Genomic DNA, 26,369 nt, shown 5'->3' with positions numbered 1-26,369 from the left:
GTATTTCTGGGGAAAATGTCACTGAACCAGTCATTAATAGTAATTCAGAAAGCTCTATAATTGTGATCTTTCCCTGCAGTTCAACAAAGCGGATGCTGTTTTTCTCAACACAGCATAGTTTTTCTTCCATTTCTTCTTCTTTGGCTTCTTCCCACTCTTTGTCCTCTTTCCTTAGACAATGTGACCCGAGCAGTGTCAGGCAATGGTGTCCCTTCTCTGACCACCAAGTAACTAACGCTTCCCTGAGATCACTTTAGCTTCCACATCTGGCTGAGTGAAAGAATGACGCCCGTCAGCCTCAGCCTCCCTCCGTGCGAGAGTGAGCCTCTACGTGCACGAGGGAGTCCAGAGTTGACTGAGAGTGCCTTGGGTGCTGCCCTTTCTAAAAGCAAAGGGGTTTCTTGCAGCTCTCCTTGCAAAGTGAGTGTGTGGTTTCACACGTGCATGAGCTAGCAGGACGGCTTACGGCCACAGAATGGAGATGGGCAAATCCCCTCTCCTTCTCCCCGGTGCAGTGTCCTGCCTCCTTCCTTGTGCCAGCTTTTATGCTTGCTGGCTCTCTCTGCAACCCCGTTTCACTCTCTAAGCTGGTGGGAAACTCTCTGCTCTTGTGGGTGCGTTCCCTGTCTGCTTGGGGAGTTAATGTGGCTCCTAAGGAGCTCTAAAACGTGTGCAGGTCAGGGCAAGGGAAGGCACAGGGATACAGGAGCAGAAGGAAGGAGCAGATGGAGAGAGGGGGGCAGCAGCAAGGCCTCTCTTTTGGTGGCACTGAAGTGAACCTGGTTTGTGACATCACGTCTTCAGCTGCGACTGACCGTATCTTTAGCTTTTCCTTCAGTAAGCCCGTAACATTGTTGGCCTTTGAATCTGACTTTCATGTACTACATGTCAGTCAACGGTGACATCCCAGAACACTGACTTGGCTGGATGTGATTCTGCTCAAACATGTAATTTCTCAACTTGTTCTTTTTTGTTTATTTTCTGGAGCTTTTTAATGCAAAACTCGGTCTCTGACTCGTGCCGCCTTGCTTGACTTGACTCCAGTGTCTTGGGCTTTTTCCCCGTGTTGTTTATCCTGTCAATACCCCTGCGTCCCTTTTTGTTGGTGATCTCGTAGGCATCAGAAAAGCAAAGGATTCTCCTTTTGCTCTGCTGTCAGATCCAAACCTGTCCTGAGTGCCCTTTTGTTAAGGAAAAGAGCCGCAGGAGCTGGACGGGAGATTATTCACGGCAAAGGGATGAAAGTTCTGTCAATCTCAAAAATGTCGATGGCTGTCAGGAGCCTCTTTTTGCATTTTTTTCTCTATTCACAGTGAAGAATGCGAGACCTCGCGGCTCAGGTAACGAGCAGCCTGCTGCAGTTTCCCGAGGTGACCATTCAGGCTCTTGGGGAAGATGAGCTCACCCGAGGTTCTGTGCTGCGTGGGCGGTTTTCCAGAGGTGAGCCTTTTCCTTGAAATTGGGTCTTGCTGTGAAGTTGTTACTGCCTGGAGGTGACCTGAGGCACGGGGTCACAGTATCAGCTGTGTCAGGTTAGTGCTGCTCAGGTGCGTCAGGTTTTGAGAGAACAGAAAGGATGAACTATGACAAAATGATGAAAAATGTTAACATTAAAACATTAGTAGAGTTAAACTTTGAAAGGACAACAGCCTGCGCCAGTCTTGAGCTATTAAAATAACACGGGCAAGTCCGTGAGCCCTCCTCAACTTCTAATTGAAGGAAAGGCAGTTTTCAAAAAAGTCCTGGTGTGGTTTTGGGCTGTATTTATTTGTACCATCATAACATCCCGTGCAGAACTAGTTCTTCCACAGTGTTAGAGAGGCAACCCCCCCTGCTTTTTCTTTCCTAGCCTGACTAAAAACAGAAGGAAGAGGAAAGCCCTGTTAGGCGCTGCAGCCAGGTTTGCAGAGTATTTAATGGGACGCAGAGGAGTGTCCCGGGAGAGCTGCTGAGAGCGGCTGAGCAGATGAGGTAGCTGACTTTGTCGGTGATCTGAAGGTAGCGCTGGGGGCCTGCCTGGGTGTCCGGGCGCCTGTGAAGACCATGTAGGATCTCTCTGTGTGACTGTAAGTGCAGTAGTTGAGTTAATACTCCCTTTGTGTTGGAAGTAGTTCAGTGAAACTAAATGTGCTAACTTCTCTCTGTGATCAGCGTGTGTAAAAGTTGAAATTGGCTCCCGCAGTGCCCATTTTAAGGTAATTCCTTGTTGAAGTCCAAATCCCTGCCCAAAGTAGGCGTGTGTCGAGCAAAGTTAGTAAACTAGAAAAGAATTGGCTGAGATTTTGCCATATTTGAAGTATATGCTTTAGGAGTTGTATTCTCCTATGTATTTAGATGATTTCTAGCAAAACCAAGCTGAATATGGTATAAAGACTAGAGACCAATCTATTGTAATCTTTATCCCAAACAACCAGAATTCTTCAGTGCAGGAATGACAAGTCCAAATGCAAAATAATAAGGTGGTTCATTTTACGATGCATTGGTTGAGGATTCAGTGGGTGATTTTCAATAATCGACCGGAATTGGGTAAGCCTCTCTTGCTCTGTGAGGTACTTCTGTTGAAGCAAAGGGGCAGTGATTGTGATTTTCCTGTTGTTTTCAACCCTCTCTTGGGAGTTTGCTTTAGCCAGCCTTTTCTCTTCTTCCAGGGAGAGATGGGCTGGCCTGGCTGGCGTGTGGCCCTCAGCTGGAGGTCGTGAGCGCTGTGACGGGAGAGCGGCTCTCTGCACACCGTTTCAGTGGAGCCCGTGAGCAGCCTCCCACCATCCGCGTGGTGAAGGAGGTTTCCTGGCAGACGGGAACGGGGCTGCTGGTTGGCTTGAGAGAAGCAGAGGGAAGTGTTCTCTGCCTGTACGACCTTGGAACATCAAGCGTGGTTACAGCAGTAGTTCTGCCAGGAAGGGTAGGTCCTTTTTAATGGGGGAAACGTTGTCAGGTGCTGCATAACGCTGTTTCAGGAGCAGCTTTGGAGCGTCTCTTTGCTAGGACGTCCATTTTCTCTATTGTGTCATCATACTGTCACTGCAGAGTGTCCAGTCGAGAGCACCTTGATGTGAAATGGTGGGGTTAACGGTACCGTTATCCTTTGAGTTTGCTGAGAGAGTCAAACAAGTTTTCTGGTTTTACAGTAGAGCACGTAGTTACCTAATTCTCCACTTTGACAAAAAGGCCTTGAAAACTACCTTTTTTTTTAGCCAGAGTGACAAAGACCTCGTCCTCACCCTGCCTTTCAAGTGTTGGTAACATACATGTCCTGAATGGTTCATTATGTCAGAAATACTGTCTTTAAAATATCTCAGACTTCCATGGCTGTGCTGTAGCTGACTTCGGCACATTCCCAGGAGTCTGGGACTAGCAAGCAGGTGACTTTAGAGCAAAGCACATTTTTCTGTTGACTTAGGATGGGAAAAAACAGGCTTCACTGCGTTACCTGGCAGGTGGTTACAGACCGACTTTCAGCCTGAAGCCCTTGAACCTCTGCTTATTGCATATGGTGCTTGTGCCGGTGGGATACTCTGGTGTAATGTTGCTAATTTTCCCTGCCTTCTCTAACCCATAAACTCAAATGACGTCCTTTCCCCTCGGCTCCTTATCTGAATGTAGACAAGAGTCACCTTAAGGTAATGGAACATCAAGGTTCACTCTATCTTTACCACCTTAGAATCTGCGACAGATAAATACTTCCGTATTACTCAGCTTTCCAGAGCGTGATTGGGTTTGACTTGCTAGAATCCAGGCGGGGTTTGTTTGTCTGTAGCGCTACAGTGTGATTGCTGGCAGTGCGCGTTTGTGTGGTGGTGATTTCTAACGAGCTGAGCTGGGTTGGTGCTCCGCTGTGTGGGTTTGCCGATCGTCCTGATAAATCTCAGCGTTTGAGATGGAAAGGCAAGCTGTGTGCTGACATAGACGTGCAGCCATTCAGACTTGTAAAAGCAAACCCGAATTGAAAATATTAATGGTATTAAATTGGTTTATAACGGTTGCATGTTTCAGAGCTCTGGAATGGTATTTTCCCCACTCTTCCTGGTTTGTGTGAGGCAGAAGGGCAGCTTTCAGAGTGAGGGAGCTGAGACAGGATTTCTGCGTTCGTTCCCAGAATGAGCTGGCAGCAGTGTAGGAGAGTGTGCAAAGCGAGTGCCTGGTGCCGTGGGAAAATAGGCAGTTCCAGGAGCTTCTACAGGGAAAACTGAAGCGTTAAAACTGGGAACCTGTATGCAAAGGTGGAAAAGGTGGATTTGGGGCCAGTTGTACAACAACAAAACGAGACCTTAAAAGAAAAAAAGTTAACAGCAACACGGGAACTTTGGCTGATTCTGCAGCACGATATGTGCAGTGTTTCTGCTTTCCTCCTGAGAGTCATCAAGGCTTGGAGCAGCAAGAATTCGAATAATCAACGCACTTTTGGTGGTGCTTTGAGTAGCTGAGAAGATTGGAGATTTCATCTGATTTCCAGGAAGTGTGAAACAATATAAAGTTGTGTCAATTACTGCGGGCACTTCTAGGAGTAGAATTCTTGTGGCCCAAAGGAAAGGTAAATTCTGTAGCAGATTGCCAGGCAGCGCAGTCACAGCAAGTGCTTGATACGGGAGAGGAGAGAACTTTGGGGCTTGGAGGTTTGGTCAATTTTTCCCCACCTCTGGGGAGAAAAACCAATATATATAAAAAAAGGAATCCTTGTGGTGCTCACTGCTCTGTTCCATTGTCGTGTAACAGGTTGGTGTTGATGTAAAGCTCCCTGGTGTCACTGTGTGACATTATGCAAGGAGGCTGAAGGGCAGCCCGTGTTCTTTTGTTGTGGAGCCTTAGTGCAGGAGCCCTCACGTGCTGGTGTCTCTGCTGGAGCAGCCAGGGCTGTCCCGGGAGGGGCTGCAGGTGCTGAAAGGTCTGTCTTCATCAGGGCCTTGTACTAAAGCTGCTGGCAGGCGGCTCCGCGTGTTACAGAGCAGCGTGCGCTTCTCCTCAGCGGGAGCTGGCTTTTGGCGAACCAGCTGCTGGGCTTTTTGCCGCTGTTTCGGCACTGAAAACTTTTCTGCTTTCCCTGGTTGCTCTTTTGATTCTAAATGAGGACTGGTGTAACTTTCCCTAAGCTGGTATCTCCCTTCCACTATCTGTAACAATACTCCATTGCCGTGGCAGCGGTGTGTCTCCCCTGCAACTTGGCCGCTGCCGCGTCTGACTGAGAGCCGAGATTTGCCCTAATACCTGTTTGGCAAAGAAGGCGTGGGCTGTATCCCAGTGCTGACGGGCTGGGGGCCGTGGGAGAGCGAGAGTGAGTTTGGTCTTTCTTACTCCAGTCCCTTAAATACGGTCAAGTTTCTTGCATTTAACGGATTTTCTGTGTTGTCTTCGAGTTAATGGTTTCTAAGTAGAAAATGGAACTTGGTAAGCTGTGATAATAGACTGCACCATTGCAGTTGGAGTGAGCTCAGCGAAATCCCTGCAGGAAACCCAGTAAACGGAAGGCAGTAACGGATTTTTGTACCGGACGTTTTTGGGGGTTGGTTTGTTTGTTTGTTTTGTCTGGATATAATTGGGATCAATGCTGTGTTTTTAAGTCTTACAACCCTGTATTTACTTTCTTGCTTCTGATGGGCTGGTTCTGGCTTCACTTTTGAGTGATTTCTATTTAGCTTGTCAAAGAGCTTAAATACTAACTTGTAGTTTTCCTGTAGGTAACTGCTGTAGAGCCCATAACTAACCCCGGAGGAGCCAGCGTGAGGCCTTGGCACCTGCACCAGGCTCTGCAAGGGTTTTGTGGCGTGGCAGCAGTGGCGACAGATGTTGGTCATCTGCTTGTGGTGGACCTTGGTTTGGATGATCTCTCTTGCAGTGAGAGGGAGAATGAACCATCGGGTGAGCTTGCGGTTTCTAAACTTGAACGGAAAAGTAAGAAAACTTGTGTCTTTTAAATCACCAACACGCATCCCACTTTGAAGCTACTGCTGTGCAGACGTTTATGGCTGCTGATTACAGGTGGCGGTTTGACATCGTCTAGTCCTGAATGGATTAAAAATGGGAGTGGCTTCATACTCCTCCTAAGGTTACAAATACCCCCTCCCACCAGGGTCCCTCTGTCACGGTGACTCTCGCCAGTGAGGGGTAGGAATTTGACCATCCGAGTCGGTGCAGCTGCCTGACAGGAAGGTGTGTCGGACGTGCCCTATTTCCTGGGAATGTTCTTCTGCTTCTGTTCATTGACTTGGGGCAAAGTTTAGGCTTGTTTTTTAAAGTAAATATGCCTTACCAAAATCCCTGCATTTGACCAAACGGAACCTGTACTTGGTGTACTCGGATTGCATACGCTGTTTTTGCTCTTACAAGAGTGGCCTCGGGAGCTGGTGTCACTTCAAGTAGCTTCACCATGAAGCCCAAACTCCTGATGTGCAGAGCCCAGGAAGAATTTGTCTATGGAGGTTTCGCTTTCACCTGGTTTTGAAATAGGAGCGAGGATACCTGTCCAGTCAGAGAGTTCCTATGTGCTCTGAATGCGTACAAAATGGGAAGAGCAGACAAAGTATTGCATCAATGGGTATTTTGCCGGGGATGGTAGAATTAGATCATACATGTTGTCACGTCAGTGTTTCAAATGCAACCTGAATGGCATAACGCATTCCTTTATTGTGTGGTTTTGTGCGTGCAGGTCTAACAGTTGTCACTAGAGCTGCTGCTGGCGTTTCACAAGGAAGAGCAACCGTGACCAGAGCAGGGAGACATCTCTGCCTTCAGTTACAGTGTTCTTCAGGAACAGCAGTATCGACCCTGTGCTACATCAGCAGAAGCAACCAGCTCGCCGTGGGTTTTTCCGACGGCTCCCTGTCACTGTGGAATATGAAAACTCTGCAGCGGGAGTAAGTCGGCCTTTGCACTTGGTCACGCCTGGAGGTGCAGGGCTCTCAAGGCTCTGCTTGAGGAGGAAGTCTGTTAATTTAAAGAGCCCTTTTTCAGGGAGGGAAATGTGGAGTGTAATCTTGGAGAGTTTAGGAATCCCCTTCTGAAGTAACCATTGAGCCATACCTGGATTCAGTGGGCCGCCTTCTCCCCAGCGGGCTGGGATTGTTCTCCTTATTGTGCCTGTGGGCTGAGGAACTGCGGAAAGCTCCCTTCTCTGGGTTCTGTCAAGCAGTTAGGGCGTGAGAGAGCTGCTTTCCATAAGGCAGTTTGTTCCACCAGCAGTATTCAGTGACAGCAGGAGTTGTGTGTGCTTCAATGAAAGAGATTGTAGACATTATTTCTCAGAACCAGCTCCTGCAATGAGGGCACCCATTGAAAGGCTGAAGTATGTTAATGATGGGATTGTGGTGATAATATTCTTTAAAGCGTCCAGGTTGAAAGGAGTGAGACATGAAAGCTCAAGAGCTGATCTGTGGCTGAAAAGACATTCTCTCCCACATTTCAGCCTCGACCAAAAGAGGGGACTGACCCATTCCAAGGCAGCGATGCATGGGAATGAAAGTCTGCTTGGAACACTTGGAGGTGGAATAAGGGTCGTGTCAAGCGATAAGCAACAGAGAAATTAGGGAGATGATTTCAGCTCTGCCAAAGAGCAATCCCCCCTGGAATATCTGACCCAATTCAGATCGGGATTCACTTAAGCAAATCTGCAGTGACTCACCGGGAACTATTGGCGGCATGAATAGAGAGTGGAGGGATAGTGAGGTGGCAAGAATAGCTTGTGAAGGTGCAAAGAAGGTTCAGAAGTCTGGAGGAGAAACGCTTTAGATAGTCCAAGTAAAGAAACAAGACACTACTGGTGTTTGGCGCTGTTTTCAGCTTGTGCAGAAGAGAGGCTGCATTTTCAGTTCAATATTGAAGCAGGCGACAAGAGTAGGAAGAATCTTTTGCCTGGCAGCTGAAGGAATCTTTCATGTTCCTGCTCCGCAGGCAGAGGAGGAGATAAAGCCAGGTTATTGCCCGTGATGGACAGTAATTTCCTCACCTCGTGGCTGTTGCATCAAAAGCAGTCGCTCCCGTGACTCCCTTGTTTGAGACGGGAGTGTGACCTTCTGTGCCTTGAGGAGAAGCACGTCAGGGGCTCTTTGCTCAGAAGATGCTTCTCCCCTTCTACAAACAGGCAGGGCCACCAGGCTCACCTGCTTTCTTTGGTTTTTTTAACCCTGCAGGCACCACTGTCAGCTTGAAGGAGGAAGGATTCCTGTCTGCGCCGTTACTTTTCAAGAGCCTGAGCATGATCCTCGCAACTGTTGCTACTTGTGGGCTGTTCAGTCGACGCAAGAAAGGTGAATAAAAGCTTACTATCGGCCACTGATTTTTCTTTTTTTTTTGAGTATTTGTTCACCTAGAGTTGACCCACATGTATTTGTTTTGTTGAATTAGCCGTGCAGGAGATTCTCTCCGGTATGGAAGGAGCTGACGGTGCGATTTGTACAGGATGTAACAGGGATGAAGAGGGACCTACTAGTTCCTCCCTGCTGAAAGGCAGCAAAGCGACAGTGGCTCTATTTCTGTGCTGGCATTCTTAAATGGCTTCCTTTGTTTCCTGATGACTGCTTCATGGTTTGCTTGATATTCACACCGTGGTGTTAAGATACCATGGAGCGCAGTGGAGGCTGCAGCTCCAGAGCACTAAAGGTGCGGATCCACCAGCCTGCTGCCCCTAAAGGAGGAGGTGACAGCATGGCCGGTTCCCTGGTGCCAGCCTGAGCCTTGGTGAGCCAGCTCAGCTCGGCTGGCAGGGAAGGTGTTCAGCAGCCAAGTCGGTGGTTTCCTGCTGGGCTAATGACTGAAACGAGGGTGTGGAAGGTGCCGTGTGTGCAGGGGAGGGACTGGAGCTTTGGTGGGAAGGGAAGGGGAGAAAGATCTGCCCCCTTCCGCATCAGCAAGCTATTTACTCAGCTCGGCTGCTCATGGAGTGGCAATCTTTTTCAGTTTGACTGTAAAGCAGTTTTGATTGCGAGCTCTTCAATGCAAAGAACTGTTCCCAACCATTTTTATTCCATAGAACACCTTGAAGCTTCCAGATTGTATGGGTAGCCTTTGCCCCAGAAGCTGTTAGTGTCCAAATTTCCTCCTTTGTGGTTTGGTGGCTAAATGTGACCAATTCTCAGGTTTTGGGAAGGGCTGTTTTTCTTTTGAGCCAGACAATGCTATTAAGGAAACCTCAGCCTAGATCTAAGGAAAGGGTAACGAGGACTATAAAGCAGCTTTGTAACCAAATGTCATCATTTATACCTTTTCCAGTGAAGGCGATGCCGTGAGTTTACATCTGTTGCAGTTAGCGTTCGCAGACAGGAGGCGCTTGGCTTCAGGACAAGTCATGTACGAGGTAAGACGTGCACGTCCGTGAAAGGCTGGAAAGAGTCCTTTTCCCTAAGGGAGTATCAGTGAAGTTGGCAGGGGGAATATTGACCATGACAATTCAGAGATGACTTAAAAAGAAAGAATCTTTTGCTGAGTCTTCCTGGGCACGGCCTTTGTCCATACTTTTTGAAAAGAAGTCGTACAATTTCATACCGCCGTGTCGTGTGTTCCAGCCAGAGCCGTCTGCAAAGAGCCCGTATAAATTCAGTTCCTGAAGAGGCAGCAGCTTTTACAAATAAAATGATTCTTCATTTAAACACCAACTGAATGGCATGTAGGAAGAGAAGACAGGGCTTTGAGTAGCTCTGTTTAACCAAACTGCAGAGTTGAATAAGGTTCTGTCTGTCTCCCTTCCTTAAAACACGGGCGTACAGCTTTATTCTGTTCCGGTCTTCAGGTTTAAATTCTTGCTTTCCCTTTGAGCTCTGTCAGCAGGACTTCACATGATGCTCACCTGCAGGGTCTCTTCGGTGCTGGTCCTGAAACTTAGTAGCTCTAAAGAGAACTCTTTCTACTTTTTGGCTGCGTTACCTATGAACTCTGCTCTTGAAGCCAGCAAAATACGCAAATACAGTAAAGAGTGGTCTGATTTGATCAAAAAAGTATATGTAAATTTTTAGAAGTGGCTCCAAAGAGGTTGTGTTTAAACTAGAGATGAAGTAGCCTTACCTCTCTGTTATCTAACAGATAGAAGATGCGTTTTTAGAACGTATAATTTTATTCAGTGTTATGCCTGAAACCCTTGCAAAATCTTTTTGATGGGAAAGTAATCTTAATTCAGAGCATGTCTTTCCTGTTGAGGTGCAGTAGGAGAGGATCTGTGCTCTACATCCTTGATATTTATTAGTAGTATTTCCTAGAATGGTTAAGAGAAAGCTTGCCTGTTCTCAGAGTAGGTGAGTTAAATGTAACATATCAGGTCATACGAGAATGGATTGTCTCGTGCCAGCTCATGCCAGTTCCTTCTAGAGCTCTGAAACTTTAGGAAACTTGGGTAGAATGAGGTACAATCAATTTTTTTATTTTCTGGTAGGTTTTTGGAGACTTTTAGCTGCTTGGTTTTTGGTTTTGTTTGGTTGGTTTTTAATTGTAGAGCTGCTCTTTGTCCACAATCCACACACCCATGTGTTGTAGGGTAGATCATTTGACCAAGTGCTGTATTTGGAAAGACAGTATTTCAGTCAATGCTTGCTTAGCAAATGGTGGTCTCAGAGGTTCCACACAATCCTGCTGGAGTTTCTGTAGGTCTCAAAGTAGTTTGCTGACTCTGTAGGAATTTGTGATCCTAAACGCCTTGCCCACGTGCATGCCATGTCCGCAGGGTTGTTTTGCTGTTGGCTGCACTTGGTGAAGGCAGGGAGGCATATTTCACCCTTTAGTCCCTGAGGAGGTGAGAGGAGGAGCTGGCAGGAGCTGACGTGGTTTGAGAGAAGAGTGTGACTCAGTAAGAAGTTCTCATGGCTACTCCCGAGGGATGGGCATTCACTCTAGCGGTGTGTGCCTATAGATAATGCCTCGCAAGAGAGCTTTGGCTGCTGGAAGGCCGTGACTCCTCTAACTTCATCAGTTCTGTGATCAAGTCATGGAACAAAGCGCTTTGCATGCCTATGTATGGCATTATTTCAGATCTCCCTTTCTAGCTAAATATGTAGGTTTGTGAAGAAACCGGGATGGTGCAGGGAATTCTGCAAAACACATTTAGAACCAATAATGTGAGGGAAATGCTCAGTTTTGAAAATGTGCAAAGCTTTTACGGCCAAACTTACCCGTTACGGTTTGACACTCAGTTCTCTTGCGTGTCAGCTGTAGTTTCTCTTTGCCATCAGATTAAGCGCCTGGGAGAGATACAGTACAATATGCAGGTTCTAGTAGACATAGACATTCTTTCCTACTGAGGTGTAATGTCTGCTTTTCTCTCAGAATGACCCTTCTCTCTCCTGTGATTTTTTCCGCAGCGTTTGGCATCCTGTGTTGAAAAGTACAGTTTAGATCTGACGGGCGGAGCCTTTCCCTTGCGAGGGCAGGGCAGCAAGACCAAACTACTCAGCTGTCAGGCTATAGAAACCTTTCCCAACTGCATTGACAGAGAAGGCAGCGTTGATGAAGGTTTGTTCCTGATGTCCCTGTTTGGTTTTTCTAAACTAAATGGTTTTGGCATCCAAGCAATGAATGCTGTTCCATACCCACAGCCTGAAAGTCTTAAGTCTCTGTATAAACTAACTTCTTGGGCTTATTTCAAAGGAAAAACTGGGTGCTGAAATTCTGTGGGACTTGTTAAAATAAACCCTATTTTTCCCTTCAATGCTTGCTGACATGCTGTAGCGATGTATGGTGGGGTCACCTCTATAACGCCTGTCAGTCATTTTATTCCTCCAGCTCTCGTCTTTGAACAGTAAGATCATCCCCTCCATTGCTTAGGAGCGTTCCCTCAACTTTCTTTTTTCCCCTCTTCCAACCTATGCCTGCACCTGCATCCAGCTGGTGGCCGGTCAGGAGTGCTGTTCCCCCGGGCTCGGTGTTGGGGCCAGATCTGTTTGATACCTTCCCCAACCACCTGGATGAGCCGGCAGTGTGCCCGCGTGGCCAGGAAGGCCACCAGCATCCTGGCTTGTATGAGAGATAGTGTGGCCAGCAGGAGTAGGGCAGTGATCGTCCCCCTCTACTCGGCAGTGGTGAGGCTGCACCTCGAATCCTGTGTTCAGTTTTGGGCCCCTCACTACGAGAAAGATACTGAGGTGCTGAGTGTGTCCAAAGAAGGGCAGCGAAGCTGGTGAAGGGTCTAGAGCACAAGGTTTAGTTGGGATCTTAGGAAAAATTTCTTCACAGAAAGGGTTGCGAAGCAGTGGAACAGGCTGCCCAGGGAAGTGGTGGCGTCACCATCCCTGGAGGGAGTTAAAAGACGTGCAGACGTGGCGCTTTGGGACAGGGTTTAGTGGTGGACTTGGCAGTATGAGGTTTACAGTTGGGCTCGATGATCTTAAGGGCCTTTTCCTACCTAAATGATTCTACGAGTCCATGATCTGCCTGTGCACTTTGCCCTCTCTGTGTCTAATAGGTTCCTACACCTACAAGCTCTTAAAGCAATAGCTTCTGGCTTCCCTCGTCCGGACCGACAGTTAAAACTCCTCTGGTGTCTTTCATTACCTTGCAATAATGAGATGTGCATCTCTGGGTTTGCACATCCAGTGATGCTCTGAGCACATCTCTGAGCCGGCTGCAGTGATAACTTTCACAGCCTTTTGTTTGGGTGTGTGAATGCCCTTCCCTCTCTTCTTACTGGCCTTAACTTATGTCTGCTTGTTACAAAGACGACACTGGCATGACTTTCTAGGCTATTTGTGTTTATTAGCTTTGACTTAGTCCTGAAGAGGCAGCTTCCACCTCTTTTGGGGTGCCATCCTCTAACAACAGCGTGTCAAAATCTAATGAAAACCCCTTTGGATTTTCTCCACTTGTGTCACGATTCTGAGGAGAGGGCCTTCTAAAACCTTGTCAAAAACAACCAACACACACACCCACCAAAAAACCCAAACCAAAACCAACAAAAAAGGCCCTTTTGGTCCCCTTTTCATGAAGTCTGAGGCATGGAAAAATGCTTGTCATTTTTCTGATGGCTCCTCATTAGCTTTTATCCAGAAACTATTCAAGTTGTAGGCCCACATGAGCTTCTGTTGGATGTGGGTTGAGGTTAGAAATGCAGCTGGCTTCTGATTTATGAAACTAATTGACATCTTCAAAGGCAGTTTCAGCGGCTCACACAAGTGAAAGGGCACAGAAGCTCACGATGACACACAGTAAAGCGTGGGAGGCTCCCTGAGCAGCCCTGATGAACTCAGCAGAGAACAGAGACCCATTTTGCCAAATGACCTGTCTCCTGGTTCCCTGCTCTGTCAGGGTAAAGGATGCACCCCCCACTTTGCTCACATCTGGAGAATGCTTTCTCCCCAGAGGCGACAGACCATGCCACTTCTTGAGAGAACCCGAGTGTAACATGGTCAATGTTTGATGTTAAACTCTTTGTTCCAATCTCCTGTTTGTTGGGGTTGGGTTTTGGTGTTTGTTTTGTGTGATAATTGTGTTCTTTCATTCTGACTGTGCTGGAAAGGAGCTATTCGTAACACTCGTAATCGAGTCGAATCTGGAAATTAATAATGCCAGCTGAGTGATCAAGTGTATATGACAAGAATTTGTATGCTTTCTAAAAGCAGCAAAGTATGTTTTCCTAGGGTGGTGGGTTGGTTTTTGGTTTTTGTTTTTTTCTAACCATCTTGATGCACTCTTACTGTATGGGAAACTTGATTACCTGACAATTGTGTATTGGATTTGTCTTAGGACGGATACAGGTTGAACTCGCAAAGGGGGGCAGCATGACTGAAACCTATCACAGAGGTGATGCTATGGTGTACATTGTTAAAATTCTTCTTAGTCAAGTGTTGCGTTTCATGAGTGACGTAACAGAATGAATCCAAAATAGAAAGTGATGTTTTGAAAATGTCAGATAGATTGTATTTTCTCCCACTAAGAAACAATGTCTTGCCTTTTCCAGTCATATCTCCTGGCACCAGTGTCTCAGTCTTCAGCTGGCAAGTGAATACACGCGGCCAGGGAAAACCATCTACTTATTTGGGTGTATTTGACTTTGACTGCTGGTATCAGGCTCAAAAGCCAGGCTCGCTAAGGTAGGTTTTTATGAAGCTGGTTTCAGTATCCCTCCCCATAATTCATTGGAAAGTCGGCGTTTAGCTTCTGCGCTTGTTTTCTTTCAGGCCAGAAGAATCCCTTCAGGACTGCCCCTATTTTGCACTGTGGTCACTGGACGCTGTAACAAGCACGACTGCTCCAAACCTCCTTCTGGATGTTGTGGTGCAGGAGCGCAGCCTAAGCTGGAGAGTTCCTCCTTCTTATCCACAACCTGAGCTGTGTTTTCATCCAAGCACCTATAATTTTGGTAGGTATTACACGGCTTTGAATAGTGATAAGCTTAAACGAGCTCAAATGCCATTTATTGGTTCTCCTGTTCACTGTTTGTCACGCAAAAACCCAACCAAACCGAAACACCCCAACCCCCCACCCACCCAACTCTGATGACGTTGTACTGACCAAGTGTGTGCTGTTGTGACACCTGCCTGACAGGCGGCTGGGTCTGGGGGTTGGGTGCTTCTGTAACGCAGCCCGTGAGGTGGTGCTGGTGATCAAATGAAATGACTCTGGGCTGAAGCTCAAAGCGCAGCACCTCGATAGCCCCGGAGGGAAAATCTCTACACTCAGTCATCGTTTTTCTAAAAAAGGCTGTAAGTGATGTGATGAGAAGAACGGGTATTCAGTTGTACCTTTCCAGAGGTTGCTGTGACAAAAATGTAAACTGGTGCTACCATCACGGTGAGAGTATGGAATGTTGTCCAACGTTCATTGTCTCTGCAGATGGCACGTGCCTGCTGAGCTCTGGAGTTGTTCGTGTGACGTGCAGCGGCTTCCGGAAGGAGGTGAGCTTTTACTGTATCTTTATGGAGAATGTCAAGAGATGGACCTTTCCTAAGCTTTCCATGGCGCTGCTTTCGGTGTCAGGGACCATTTAATGCTCCTCCTGCCCATCCACACGCGTAACTGCAATTGTACCCTACCAGTTTTATCAAATGTAATGTTTGAGGTCCCCTCTTGGGAGTGTAAACGCACCGTTGTCTCCTGTTGAAGCACGATCAGGGCCTGAATGTCTAGAAAGGAAGAGAGTGCTGCTCTAGGAGCAGGAAGAGAAAGTCGGGGAAAGCTGTTCCTTCTCTCTCATCAATGAGTGCAACTGCCTGCATGGTCCTGAGTTCGGGTTTTGATCCCTGATTACCTTGGAAAAGAGGACAGAACGGAGAAAAGGAAGCATCTTTCCCTCAGAACAACCTTCCCCCCCCATCAGTCTCTCAAAGCATTAGGTTCCGTGCAGAACCTGACGATGGGGGTGTCTCACTCGGATGCGAGTGGCTGCGAACATCCGCTTGCGGGACTATACCTGATCATTTGCTTCCAAGGCAGTGAGCTGCAGCAAACAATTGCTGTTGGCAGCTCTACCCGATGACTTCCCTGTATTTTCCCTTCATTGGTCGGCTTTGCTGCAGCCTCTCAAAGCAGATCTTCACCTCTGTAGCCTTTGCCTTGTGCTACAGGTGCCCAATTGACTCCTCTGGGACTGCCCTCTTGTTGCTGCAACACCTCAGTCACCTTTAGCTCATGACACCCACCACCTTCTCTCTGCTTTATCCCACCGCAGTGACTTCACCCCCCTCCTTCAGAGGTTTCCCATTTGCAGGGCACCAACCTTTCTCTCTCCTCTGAAGGATTTCCCTGAGAGATGCAGCCTTTGTGATGAAGAACCCATCTTCACCCAGGCAGGCTCCAAGCGAAATGCTGAGCGAGCGAGTCATCAGGCAGAGGAGCACTTAGTAGGAAGGGGAGAGCAGGCTTTCCCTGCCCTCATCTTCCTCTCTACTGGATTCCTCACCAGATCTGTGGGGGTGCGCTGGGGCAAAGAGCACTTGTGCACAGTGTGGTAGCTAACATGAACGTCTTGGCAGGTTGGCCTGGCCCATAGGCTGTCTCTTTTGCAAGCCTGATGTAGGCTCTTCCATTCAGATTGGGTGATCTGATGTCAGCTCCACGTTGGAAATAATTGGGAAATGCAGAAATTTGTCATACCCTTTGCTGAATTGAGACTAGATCATTCAGAGGCTTGTTAGGCATTTGAGCAGGAATTGCTTGTGAATGTGAGTAAGACAAATCTCAGAATTAGGGGCAAGAAGCTTGGTTTGGGGGTTTGTTTGCCACTGTAAGTTGTACTCGGTGTGTTTCCTTGTCTGAGACTGGTTTTCAGAAAAAGATGGAAATCTGATGTGTGTATTCGAATGTGTAGAAATGGCTTTGAATGTGATGATTTTATTTAGAAGGGAAAGATACTTCTGAATGTGCTTAAAAAGCCAAAGAAACAAGCAAACAAAAAGCAAAAGCCCTAAAAAGGAAAATTTGCTGAGGGCTCAGTCTTGGGCCCCTCGGGACAAGAAGGACATAGCGTTGCCGGCGCGTGTCCAAAGAAGGGCACCAAAGCTGGGGAAGGGTCTGGAGAACAGGTCTCATGAGGAGAGGTTGAGGGACCTGGGGTTGTTTGGCCTGGAGGAGAGGAGGCTGAGGGGAGACCTTATCGCTCCCTGCAACTGCCTGACAGGAGGCTGTTGTGAGGTGGGGCTTGGTCTCTTCTCCCAGGTCACTAGCGATAGAACGAGAGGAAACAGCTTTAAGCTGCATCAGGGGAGGTTTAGGTTGGATATTAGGGAAAATGCCTTCACTGCAAGGGTGGTCAGGCGTTGGAAGAGGCTGCCCAGAGAGGTGGGGGACTCACCATCCCTGGAGGTATTGAAAAGACATGTAGACGTGGCACTTGAGGGCACGATTTAGGAGACATGGTAGTGTTGGGTTGACAGTTGCACTCAATGATCCTAGAGGGCTTTTCCAACCTTAATGTTTCTATGATTCTATGTTTCTATGATCATTTCACCTGGAAGAAGTATCAGAACACCAGCTGCACTCAGCTACTCCTTAACAGTGCACGTCTGTGCCTGCCTGTGCTTTGCCCTTCTGAAGGATTGCCACGGCATTAGAACACAGTGTTTGAAGCGCCTAAAACTGAAACCTATTAGAACATCAATGTTTCACTTCTTTTCTGTCGTTTTGGGAAATGACAACTTAATGTTTGGGGTGTCGTAACTCCTTCATGTCTTCATAGCCTGGAAAGCTGCTTGATCTTGGCTTCACTGTTTCCATGCAAACGTTGCAGAGTTCTGTTTGTTCTGTCCCCTTCGCGCATTCCTGACGGCAAACTTCTCTGCACCCCATGTGCCATGGGTATAAGCAGGGCATGTTGCTGGGAATAGTTAATTGGAACGCAGTAAATTGAGAGGATAATGCAGAGGCATGCAAATAAAGATTAGAATTAGCCTTTGGGAAGTTGTCATGTCAGGGGAAAAATTCCATGTGCTCCTCAAAGCAACAAGCAGCCCAGCCTGTGATGCCTGAGTGAGTGTAGAGTTAGAAACAAGCACTTACTGTTGGTGGTTTGGATGTTGAAAGCAGGTAGGATTCTCCTTTGATTTTGCCTGTTACTTTTAGGAGGAGCAGTTAGAGGCGGTCTTGTCAGCTGCTGCCCAGACAGGTTCTGTAGGGCTTCTGACTGGCTGCATTAAGCTTTGGACATCTAAAGGTAAGACTTGTTATGTGGTTTTTATGTTGCATGGTTTCTTCGTTTGGAATTCTTGATTCATTTCTTTTTTGTTCTCTCTTTTTAAAGAGCAGCCAAGTTCTGCTGCTAATTTAGAGTTGGCCCTTGACTGGACGTGGAGCAGAGTGATCTATACAAAAGACAAATTTGAGCAAATCTGTGAGTACTAGTGCAGCCATGCTGCAAACCTAGAATCAGTCTTTCCAGTTGAGCTTATTCAGTGATCTGCTGGTAGATGGTCTTGCCCGCAGATCTGGAAGTGCACTTTGAAACTCTGAAATGGCTCTGTAGGCTAACGATTTCATACTTGTTCTTGAAAAGGTGTTGCGCTGTTTGACGGCTCCTGCAGCTCCACTGACCCGCAGAGGTTACAGGCTCTGCAGCACCGCCAGTTGCTTTTGAGCAACCTTAGCACAGTCTTAAACTGTTTTCTAACAGAGGCACAAGAGCTCGCTGGAAAAGGTTTGTCACAGTATTTCTAACTCTCTGGTGTGTCTTATGAAGATTTGGAACGATGCTGGGGCTGTAATTGTGGAAAGAGGAGCTGTTGTTGGTTTTGCTGATTGGCAGAAAGTCAAATGTAGCGGGGAGAAGGGGCTTAAATGGGAGGGGTTGGGGCTGCCACTTAACGCGCGTTGAGTTCAGGGCACGAGTTTGTTGGGGAGCTCGTGCGAGTGGGTGGGGAGGCTGCGTTCAGCAAGGAGCTGTGCAAGCACCCGGCTTGAAATTACAGCAACGGGCTGTGGCACTGTGACAAATACTCCCTTTGATTGTCAGCTAGCAGTGCGTAATTGCATGCAAATATTGGATTGGAAATTACTAAAATCAGAGAGGAAGCCTAAATGAGTAACATGTGAAGTGAGTTGCATGAGTTTCTGTAGCTGTTTCTATTAGAACTTGTTCCTGGCATATTGAGGAGAAAAGAGAAAATCCCTTTGCTAGAGTAAACCTCTCTGCTACGTGAAGAACAGGTGCCTTATCCATGAGTGGATTTAGTAGTTCCGACTTCACTTTTTTTTATTAAACCTTTAGTGAATCTTCTTCTTTGTAGGGGTTGCTTGTGATTGTGGGCTTTTTCTTCAGTTAAGGAAGTGATACGGAGTGAAAAATGCACAGGCAAAGATTCCTACCGTGTTATTTTTCTACTTTCTCTTTAGTGCAATGAGGGGAGTTTTATAAAAAACAAAAGAAATTGCACACCAACAGTCCTCTTAAGCTTCTTTTCATGTTTTGCAGACCTGACAAACAAGCTGGCGGTGACCAGCCTCGCAGCTTTGTATGCACGAGTGGTCCTCTGGTTCTGTGGGTCCCGTCTCCTGCCAGAGGGCTCAGGTAAGCCTAAACTGTCACGCATCTGTAGCAGTCAGTGCTTCCTATGAACACGTGCTTCCCCGTGGTTTTGTCAAGGCTTCATCAATACCAAGTCGTGCCGGTTCAGTGACAGCAGATGCTGAAGTTCTGCTGCTGAAATTGAGATTTCACTGTTTTTTCAACTCCGTCGTGTAGAAAGATGGAAGCAGTTTCTTTCCGGGGTGTTTCTCAGAAACAGCACTAAGCCTCTGAGTGAAGGAGTTGCTCGTGGCCACAGCTTGAAATCCTTGGGATTGTAAACAAGTAACTCCTAAAGCACCAACACGGGAATGCTTGATTTTACAGTAAAAGCCTGACGTGCGTGTTTTGAACTTTTTATGGATTGTTTGAGGAAAAAATACACCTTGGAAATAGTTCATCATTTGGATGGGTTATAAACCCTATTGTCAGCCTTAACTGTCTTACGCATGTTCACATGACATGTTTAAAAACCCATTCCCTTTGAGAATTGGGGTTTTTTTTTTAGAGTGAACTTCAGCTGACACTACATGTTCTGGATGCTACATCACCTGTAAGCTTGAAATGGCACTTAGGACAAGGAGGAATTGACTCCTGTGTCGTAGGTCTCTTTTAGCAAAGGCAGAAGGAGGATGGGCTTCTTTCAAAGTCGGAGGCTGGCCTGTGCTTTTGATGCTCAGCTTGTGTGTTCTTCTGTCTTTTTGGTCAAAAACTGTAGGTTGAAAATGTGATATGACTTCTTTAACTTACTTCTTATTTATTGCCTGTAGGTGATGAGATGCGTTTCTCTAGACCTTTCTACAATTATCCTCTGATTCGGAGCTACTACGCTGGTCATCGACAGAAACTGGAGTGTTTATCAAGGTAGGACGTGCAGGAAAGCTCTAGAACAGTTCCACTGCAAATTTAGAAGCGGCAGCAAGTGGCTTTTCCATCAGCAGCTGTATTTGCTATGCTTCATGCGTTTGCTGGCAACACTCTTGACTGGAGTGATGCGTGTGTCCTGCTGAACAGAGAGGTTCCTTTCCTGTGTTGAAATGTTGATATATACCTCTGCTTAGTGCCCTTTGTTGGTATCATCATTGTTTTGACGTGCACGTAATTCATTGGCAATTCTGTGTCATTTGTTACCACTGGAAAAGGTCGTGTGGTGAGGACAGGATCAGTCACGGCCAGGTCAGCAAGGCACGGCCTTTGCAGAGCAATTGTTCTGGACACAGAAGAAAGCATGTTTTAGAAAAAAAAAACCAAAAAACAAAGCAAAAATAATCTCTCTCAATGACCAGTGATAGATGGCGATAAGGGGATTGGCCCAAATCTCCTACTCCCAAGCACCGCGGTGTCATTGAAGGAGATGGGCAGAGTCACATGCAGCTGGCACAGCCAGCGCGCTCCTGGCTACTGGATAAAAGTGCCTTCCTCACGGGAACTGCCTTTCCTGGGCTGGCTCACGAGCATAATGGTGATGTGCCTTGGGTTAGGTGAGAACAGATTTTTCTTTGGCAACTGTTCTGTAACCTAAAGAAAGTCCTCAAGTAGCCGTGGCTGTGGCACCGTGAACAAGGTGCAGCAGGAGGAGTCCAGGTGGAAGCTGCTCTATGTCAGGTGTTGGCTTTCAAGCTCCTCTTCCTGCGCGTCCTTCTCAGGTAACTCTCGTACAGGCTCACGGGCTCCTTAGAAGCACCACCTCCAGCGTGCTGCTTCTGCTCGTCCTCCTCGGGAAATGAAAGGCTGGCGTCGCAGCCCGCAGGAGCCTGCGATGGGCTTCTGAGCAATGCCGTGTTTAACAGGCCAGCCCTCCGTCACTGTGATGGCATGTGCAGAGGCACAAACGTGCTGCTTCAGGTGATACCAGAATTCAGCTGTGGGCTCAGCTTTCTGACCGTGACTGTTTTTCAGTAACAAAAGCGAGGTGCTGAGACCAAAGCCTGACATTTCCGTGCTGTGGTCTCACCGCTGTGTGTGGGAACGCTCCCACTGGAGGCGTGGGGTTTGGGTTAGCTTTGCTCACACTGCCCTTGTATTACAAGTAATGCGGCACAAAAGAAAACCTGAAAACTAAAAGGTCGCTGCAACTTTCCCCTTAATAAGGGAGCTTTTTGGATTCCTATTTGGAGCTCCTTTAATAATTCACTAGGATCTAATGAGCACCTTTCACCTGACTCCGAAATTTCTTTCCAGTCTATTTCAAGTCACGATCATGCCTTTGTCTGTTTGTTCCTTTCTTGGAGTCGTGGGAGCTTTAGCTGGGTTTGTTTTGGCTGGAGGAAATCTGTGACACTGAGAGGCCAGAATTAGTGTTTTCCTCTGTGCAAATCCTCGCTAGGTTTTGTTCCAGAAGAAAATGGGACTCTGACTGCCTGATGGTCGATGGGATGGTTTCCCAGTTAGGAGACCGAGTTGAGAAGTTGTGGCAGAGAGATGAAGGAGGAACGGGGAAATACCCACCTCCTAGTTTACGCGTGAGTGTTGTGTTCGCTGAAGGCAACAACAACAGCCACAACAAACCCCAGCCCCAGCCCAGCCCTCCCCCAAAGCCAATGATTTCTCAAAGAGAGGAGTTTTAAAAAGCTTCTACCTTTTCATTCCAGGCACTGCTGGAGCTCTATTTGCTAGAAGGTGTTGAAGAAAGCCACAAACATGCAATCGTATCCCTTGGAGTTATTTCTGTTACACCTCCAGTATACGCGCATCAGGGGTCTGAAATGTCTGTCACCTACGTGTTCGATGCATTTTCTAATTTGTGCTTCAAACACACTGCGGATGAACACGTGTAGTTAAGAATTAAGTCGCAGACAGAAGCATTGTTTGATTTCTTTGTACTGTGGATTTTTTAGGAATTTTTAAAATGGTTTGTTGCAAAGTCTTTTCTGATGTGAGAAAACAGGTCTACTAAGCAATGTTAAAGGTAGAAAGCTCCCCTAGATTTTCTCAAAATGTAAACTGTTTTTCATTTTTGAAGCACCCATAGCTGTAGCAAACAGCTGCTTCCTCAAGCGATGCACTAGAATGTGCTGCTTCAGAGCAAAAGGATTTCTGACAGCGGTTTACCAGGACCTGATTTTGCTGAAATCATCCATTTTCCAGCACAGCTAAGAGGGCTTGCTTTTGTGCTGTTACAAGTGCAGGCACACAGAATAATAGAGAGAGAGAAGGGAAAAGCCATTGGGCAGAAACTGAATTTTTAAGCTGCCGAAATACACTGTGTTGCTTTGGTTGTTTGTTGCCTGAGCCGAGAGGGGAGCCTAGAGAGCAGGGGCTTTAAAGCTGTTGCACCCCGGAGCTCTCTGATGAGAATAGACCCCCCAAACCAGCTGTCAGAAAGAGAAAGTGACACTGCCGATGAGTGATCCACATACTGGTTTAAATCCAGTTTTAATCATTCAGAGCTAAGCTGTGCTGTAAGGACACCCGAATTTCACTTGTTTTATATACGCTGGAAAGGAGGGAAGAAACCAACTGTAGAATTTGTTTGCTTTAATAATCAAGCATTGGCCGTTCTCGTGTTTTGAATGTCCAGCTGGTGGCTGCAGTGACTAAAGAGGGAGCCTGAGTTTCCAACAGAACTGTTTAAATATCGAAAGGCAACCTTTCTGAATGCCTTAGAGAAATCAAAGAGTCTGTCTTTCTGGTTATTTATTCAGAATGCAATTTTGTTGTTAGGGCCTGACTATCTTCAGGTTGCAACAGCATAAAACGGCGAGACTAATACATGAGTATTTTCTGCATCCTACCACTATGATATTCTTATTTCCTTTTATTATTTATTCCTATTATATTAATCATAGGAATAATATTATTTCATGTGATAAATTGTTGGTCTTGCAAATTTATCAGCCTTAATTAGATACTTGATATCAGACAATTTACTTGCTGCTAGACATCATACATTCCTTTCCGAACAAAACAGAACCTTCCGTCGACTCCTTCGCAGCTGCCTTTGCCATCCCTTCGGGCCTTGTTAAGCTTATCCAAGGATTTTGGCTTCTAGACCACAAGGACTATGAAGTAAGCATGTGACAGTTTAGTTAGGCATACGTTGTAGTGCAAGGCTATGATCTAGCAAATGACTTTAAAAACCTGGTGCTTAGCTAATAACAGGTGATAAAACATGGGAAGCTTCTTTTGTAATCCTGCTTCAGCAGCACCTTCAGCAATACGTGATGATCTGCAGTTTGGTTTTAATTGCGTTGAGAGGAAATGGATTAAGACAATGAAGAAGTCAGCGTTAATAATGCTTGAGATGTGAATTGCCAAAGCCGTCTGTTCAGGTTGTTCTCAGCAGAGCAGTCGAGCGCTTTCTCAAAAGCAGTGGTTTGGGTACTTTAAATAGTCAAATGACCATCCTAGCAGCAGGATTTGAGACAGAAGACCGCAAAAGTGACTCTTCAATCTAATTCATGTTCCTTCTGATGCTGAGGGTTGCTCTTTGCCTGTCACAATTTTAATACAACCTCTTTTGGAGAATAACTTGTATTTATAAGAAGTGATGTTTGCCTATGGGGATTTGGTTACCCTAGCCGAGTGTGAATCACTCCTTTTAAAAGACTCTGGTTTTTTTCTGTATGGCTAACTGATTTTTTTTTCCTGCAAATAGTAAAGAATTTATATTTACCTGTCCGGTATCAGGGACATTCACCCTTACTGAAGGAACTTTTGAACAGTTTTGTTGTGTGCTTGTGTGTCCAGTCTGATCCCCTCTATACAAACAGGCTGTGGCCAGGCTGGAAGGGGCCCAGAGAGGGGCCACCAGGATGATCAGAGGACTGGGAAGCTGCCATACGAGGATGGGCTGGGAGAGCTGGGTTTGTTCAGCCTTGAGAAAAGGAGGCTCAGAGGGGATCTCATTCCTATGTACCAGCACTTAAGGGGTAGCTACAAAGAAGGTGGAGACTCCCTTTTTACACGGAGTCCCATAGAGAGGACAAGGGGGATGGACACAGGTTGCTCTTGGGGAGATTCCGACTGGCCACCAGAGGGAAATTTTTCACACTGAGGACAGTCACCGTTGGAATAATCTCCCCAGGGACGTGGTTGACTTGGCCACGTTGGACACCGTCAAGAGTTGTCTGGACAGGGTGCTGGGCCATCTTGTCTAGACTGGGCTCTTCCCAGAAAGGTTGGGCTAGATGATTGCTGAGGTCCCTTCCAACCTGGGATTCTGTGATCTTAGTAAACCTGATCTCCACCTTCTGCAGAATTCCCTGGCCCTGCTCTTTCACCCAGCTACAACCAAACCTGTGTCGTGGCAACACGTGAGAATTCTTCGGTCCCTCATGTGCCAAGGAGAGCATGGGCGAGCCCTCAGATACATGCAGGTGATGAAGCCACCATTCGCAAGCAGTTGTGAAGAGCGACTTTTCCTCACTGTGCTGTTGTCCAATAGGTAAAGAAATATCTGCCACCATTTTGGCATTGAAATACTGTGAAAGGTGGAGAACAAACACTAGAAATCACAATCCCCTAAATTTCCTTTAAACTTTGAGCACAATAACTGTGGGGCATCTTTTTAGTTATACTATTAATACACCTTTACATCTCAAAAAATTAACTACAGGTGCATGGCGGAGGCTTGGGCTCTGCTGCAGGAAGACGCCGCTCAGTTAAAGGAGAAAGAGCTATTAAAAGACATGTATGACATCTGTCGGGAGATGGGACTAGTGGGAGACTTCCTGAGGCTGCCTTTCACAGACTCTGAACAAGTAAGTGTGGGCAAGAGGAAAATCTGAATCCCTTCTTTGCCAAGAGAAGAGGCAGGGTCATGATATATGTTTTAAAATGTGTTATTTCTCATAGAAGTGTTTGGAGAAATTTTTACGGATTCATGAAATTCTTTTAGCCCGGCAACTGCAGCGTGCCAACTGTATGGCAGCAGCACGGCTGAACCAGGCGACGAACGTTCATCTCATGGTAAGCGTAAAAGTCCTGCCAAGTGTGCCAGTTTCTCTCAGGGGTTACTGACCGGTTTAACAGCGCTCAGTAAGAATCCTGCTTTCTTTATCACACCCTTCTTTGAAATACTTGCAATAAGCCTCTGCACCTTACGTTACAGCTGAACCTAAAAGTTGAACAGAATGTGTCACTACTCCAGAGCTACCCCGTGCAGTTGGAAATTCTGTGTTCCAGGCTGTTGTTGACTCCACTTCGAACAGTTTGTTTGTGTCTAAGGATTAAATAAGTATCTCCTGTCAGCCACTCTTACCATTCAGTTATTCAGGGACGTACGTTATGTAGGGTTCGGATTATTGGAAGTTGTTTGGGTCACTGTGGAATGAAGAGTGTGTTGTATGTCATCTCCTGTATCTCACACGCAGCTCTGGGTGCCAACCCACAGGCAACATTTGCATCATGGGTTGATGTTTTTATTATTTCCTCAAGTTATAGCATGAGGTCTGCAATTCCACAGCTTTCATTTTACCACTTTTTGGACAGAAATTCTTACCTAACTTCTGTATCTCAAAGTAGCCATATCAAATTCTGTGTTATGTGAACTTCTGTTGTGGTTCTGTGATCCATGTGCTGCTTTCCGGAACCATAGTTCTCCAGGGAAGCAAACTTATGGGGTTGTTCTGGAAGGTTGAGGTCCTGCATTTGAAAGCTTCCATCCAGGGGGAAGGGGTGTGTAGGTAGCTTTCTCTTCCTCATTTTAATCCTCACTTCCTCTTGTCCAACGTAACCTGCCGCTGCCCTGGAGATTCAGTCACCTGGGGCAGTGGCGTTTCAGGAAAAACAAGGGAAAGGCTGCTGTTTTGTCAGCCACGTGAAACTTGTGGGTGCTGACAAGTGTGTCAGAATGAGGTTCTGCAGGGTGCCGGCATGGTTTTACCTTAAAGTTGTAGGTTCTGCTATTATTCTAGTCTTCCTTCCACTTGGCTAAAGATACAGGGTGAAACTTCTTGCTTTACGCTTTTTGTTCACCAGAATGATCGTGCTCCTCGCTGGAGACAGAGAGCAGTTGCCAGAAATTCTCTCTCAGCCCAGCACGGCAAGACCCTTCCTAGAGGTCAGAGGCAGCTGGCTGTAGAGAGAGCCAAGCCTTACCATCTGCCTTCGTCCGGACCAAGAGAAGGTAATTTTTAGGGGGGGAATATAACGCACAACTAACCATCGCTTTGATTGCACAAGGCTGATCGTTTTTCCCTCGTGCTTTACAGCTGCAAGACCGAAGCCATCCTCGACAGTAACAAAACCAGCTAATGCAGGAAATGTGCATCCAAGGGCACCTTTCAGCAGTCGTGTGTTGGCCAAAGTTAGAGAGTTATGGGTAGGAAATGAGCAGAAACCCAGTTGAGAGAGAGTTTTTCTGTTATGATGATGTTTGTTATGCAAAATACATATATTTATATTATGGTAAATATGTTTAGAGAATTTAAGAGAGCTGAAACTAAAACAATGATTACCATCAAGCTATTGGTGTACACATCTTGCTAGACTTGATTGTGTGATCAAATAGTGATCTCTTCCCACT

General features: G+C 46.6%; 1 protein-coding gene and 2 long non-coding RNA genes across 6 annotated transcripts in view; 2 read left to right on the top strand and 1 right to left on the bottom strand.

Annotated features, from left to right (window-relative positions):
- LOC142051435 (uncharacterized) overlaps positions 1–26,369 on the top strand; it is a 175,215-nt gene that overhangs the window by 43,414 nt on the left and 105,432 nt on the right. The window lies entirely within an intron of this gene.
- The window catches only part of LOC142051434 (uncharacterized), a 140,546-nt gene that overhangs the window by 14,138 nt on the left and 100,039 nt on the right, over positions 1–26,369 (bottom strand). The gene's annotated exons all lie outside the window — the stretch shown is intronic.
- LOC142051416 (protein ELYS-like) lies at positions 1,231–26,369 on the top strand. The gene is made up of 24 exons (XM_075080551.1): positions 1,231–1,440; positions 2,649–2,902; positions 5,673–5,853; positions 6,641–6,848; positions 8,121–8,237; positions 9,199–9,283; positions 11,274–11,424; positions 13,865–13,997; positions 14,085–14,266; positions 14,740–14,801; positions 17,464–17,554; positions 17,642–17,731; positions 17,894–18,038; positions 18,539–18,543; positions 18,809–18,904; positions 19,672–19,765; positions 21,240–21,363; positions 21,493–21,549; positions 22,763–22,909; positions 24,100–24,287; positions 24,459–24,603; positions 24,698–24,811; positions 25,823–25,970; positions 26,056–26,369. The coding sequence occupies exons 1-24, from the start codon at positions 1,320–1,322 to the stop codon at positions 26,190–26,192; spliced, it is 3,075 nt and encodes a 1,024-aa protein (XP_074936652.1). The 5' UTR covers positions 1,231–1,319; the 3' UTR covers positions 26,193–26,369.

The sequence above is a fragment of the Phalacrocorax aristotelis genome, unplaced genomic scaffold (genome assembly GCF_949628215.1).
Source record: "Phalacrocorax aristotelis unplaced genomic scaffold, bGulAri2.1 scaffold_34, whole genome shotgun sequence".
Lineage (NCBI taxonomy): Eukaryota > Metazoa > Chordata > Aves > Suliformes > Phalacrocoracidae > Phalacrocorax > Phalacrocorax aristotelis.
The sequence above is the reverse complement of the archived record's forward strand: the minus strand, read 5'-3'. Positions and strand labels throughout refer to the sequence as shown.

Bases quoted from the DNA above. Each gene is read 5' to 3' on its own strand.
- LOC142051416 (XM_075080551.1), top strand. From the start codon at position 1,320: ATGCGAGACCTCGCGGCTCAGGTAACGAGCAGCCTGCTGCAGTTTCCC. The intron at 2,903-5,672 runs GTAGGTCCTTTT...GTTTTCCTGTAG, and splicing joins CAGTAGTTCTGCCAGGAAGG to GTAACTGCTGTAGAGCCCAT. The intron at 17,555-17,641 runs GTAAGACTTGTT...CTCTTTTTAAAG, and splicing joins TAAGCTTTGGACATCTAAAG to AGCAGCCAAGTTCTGCTGCT.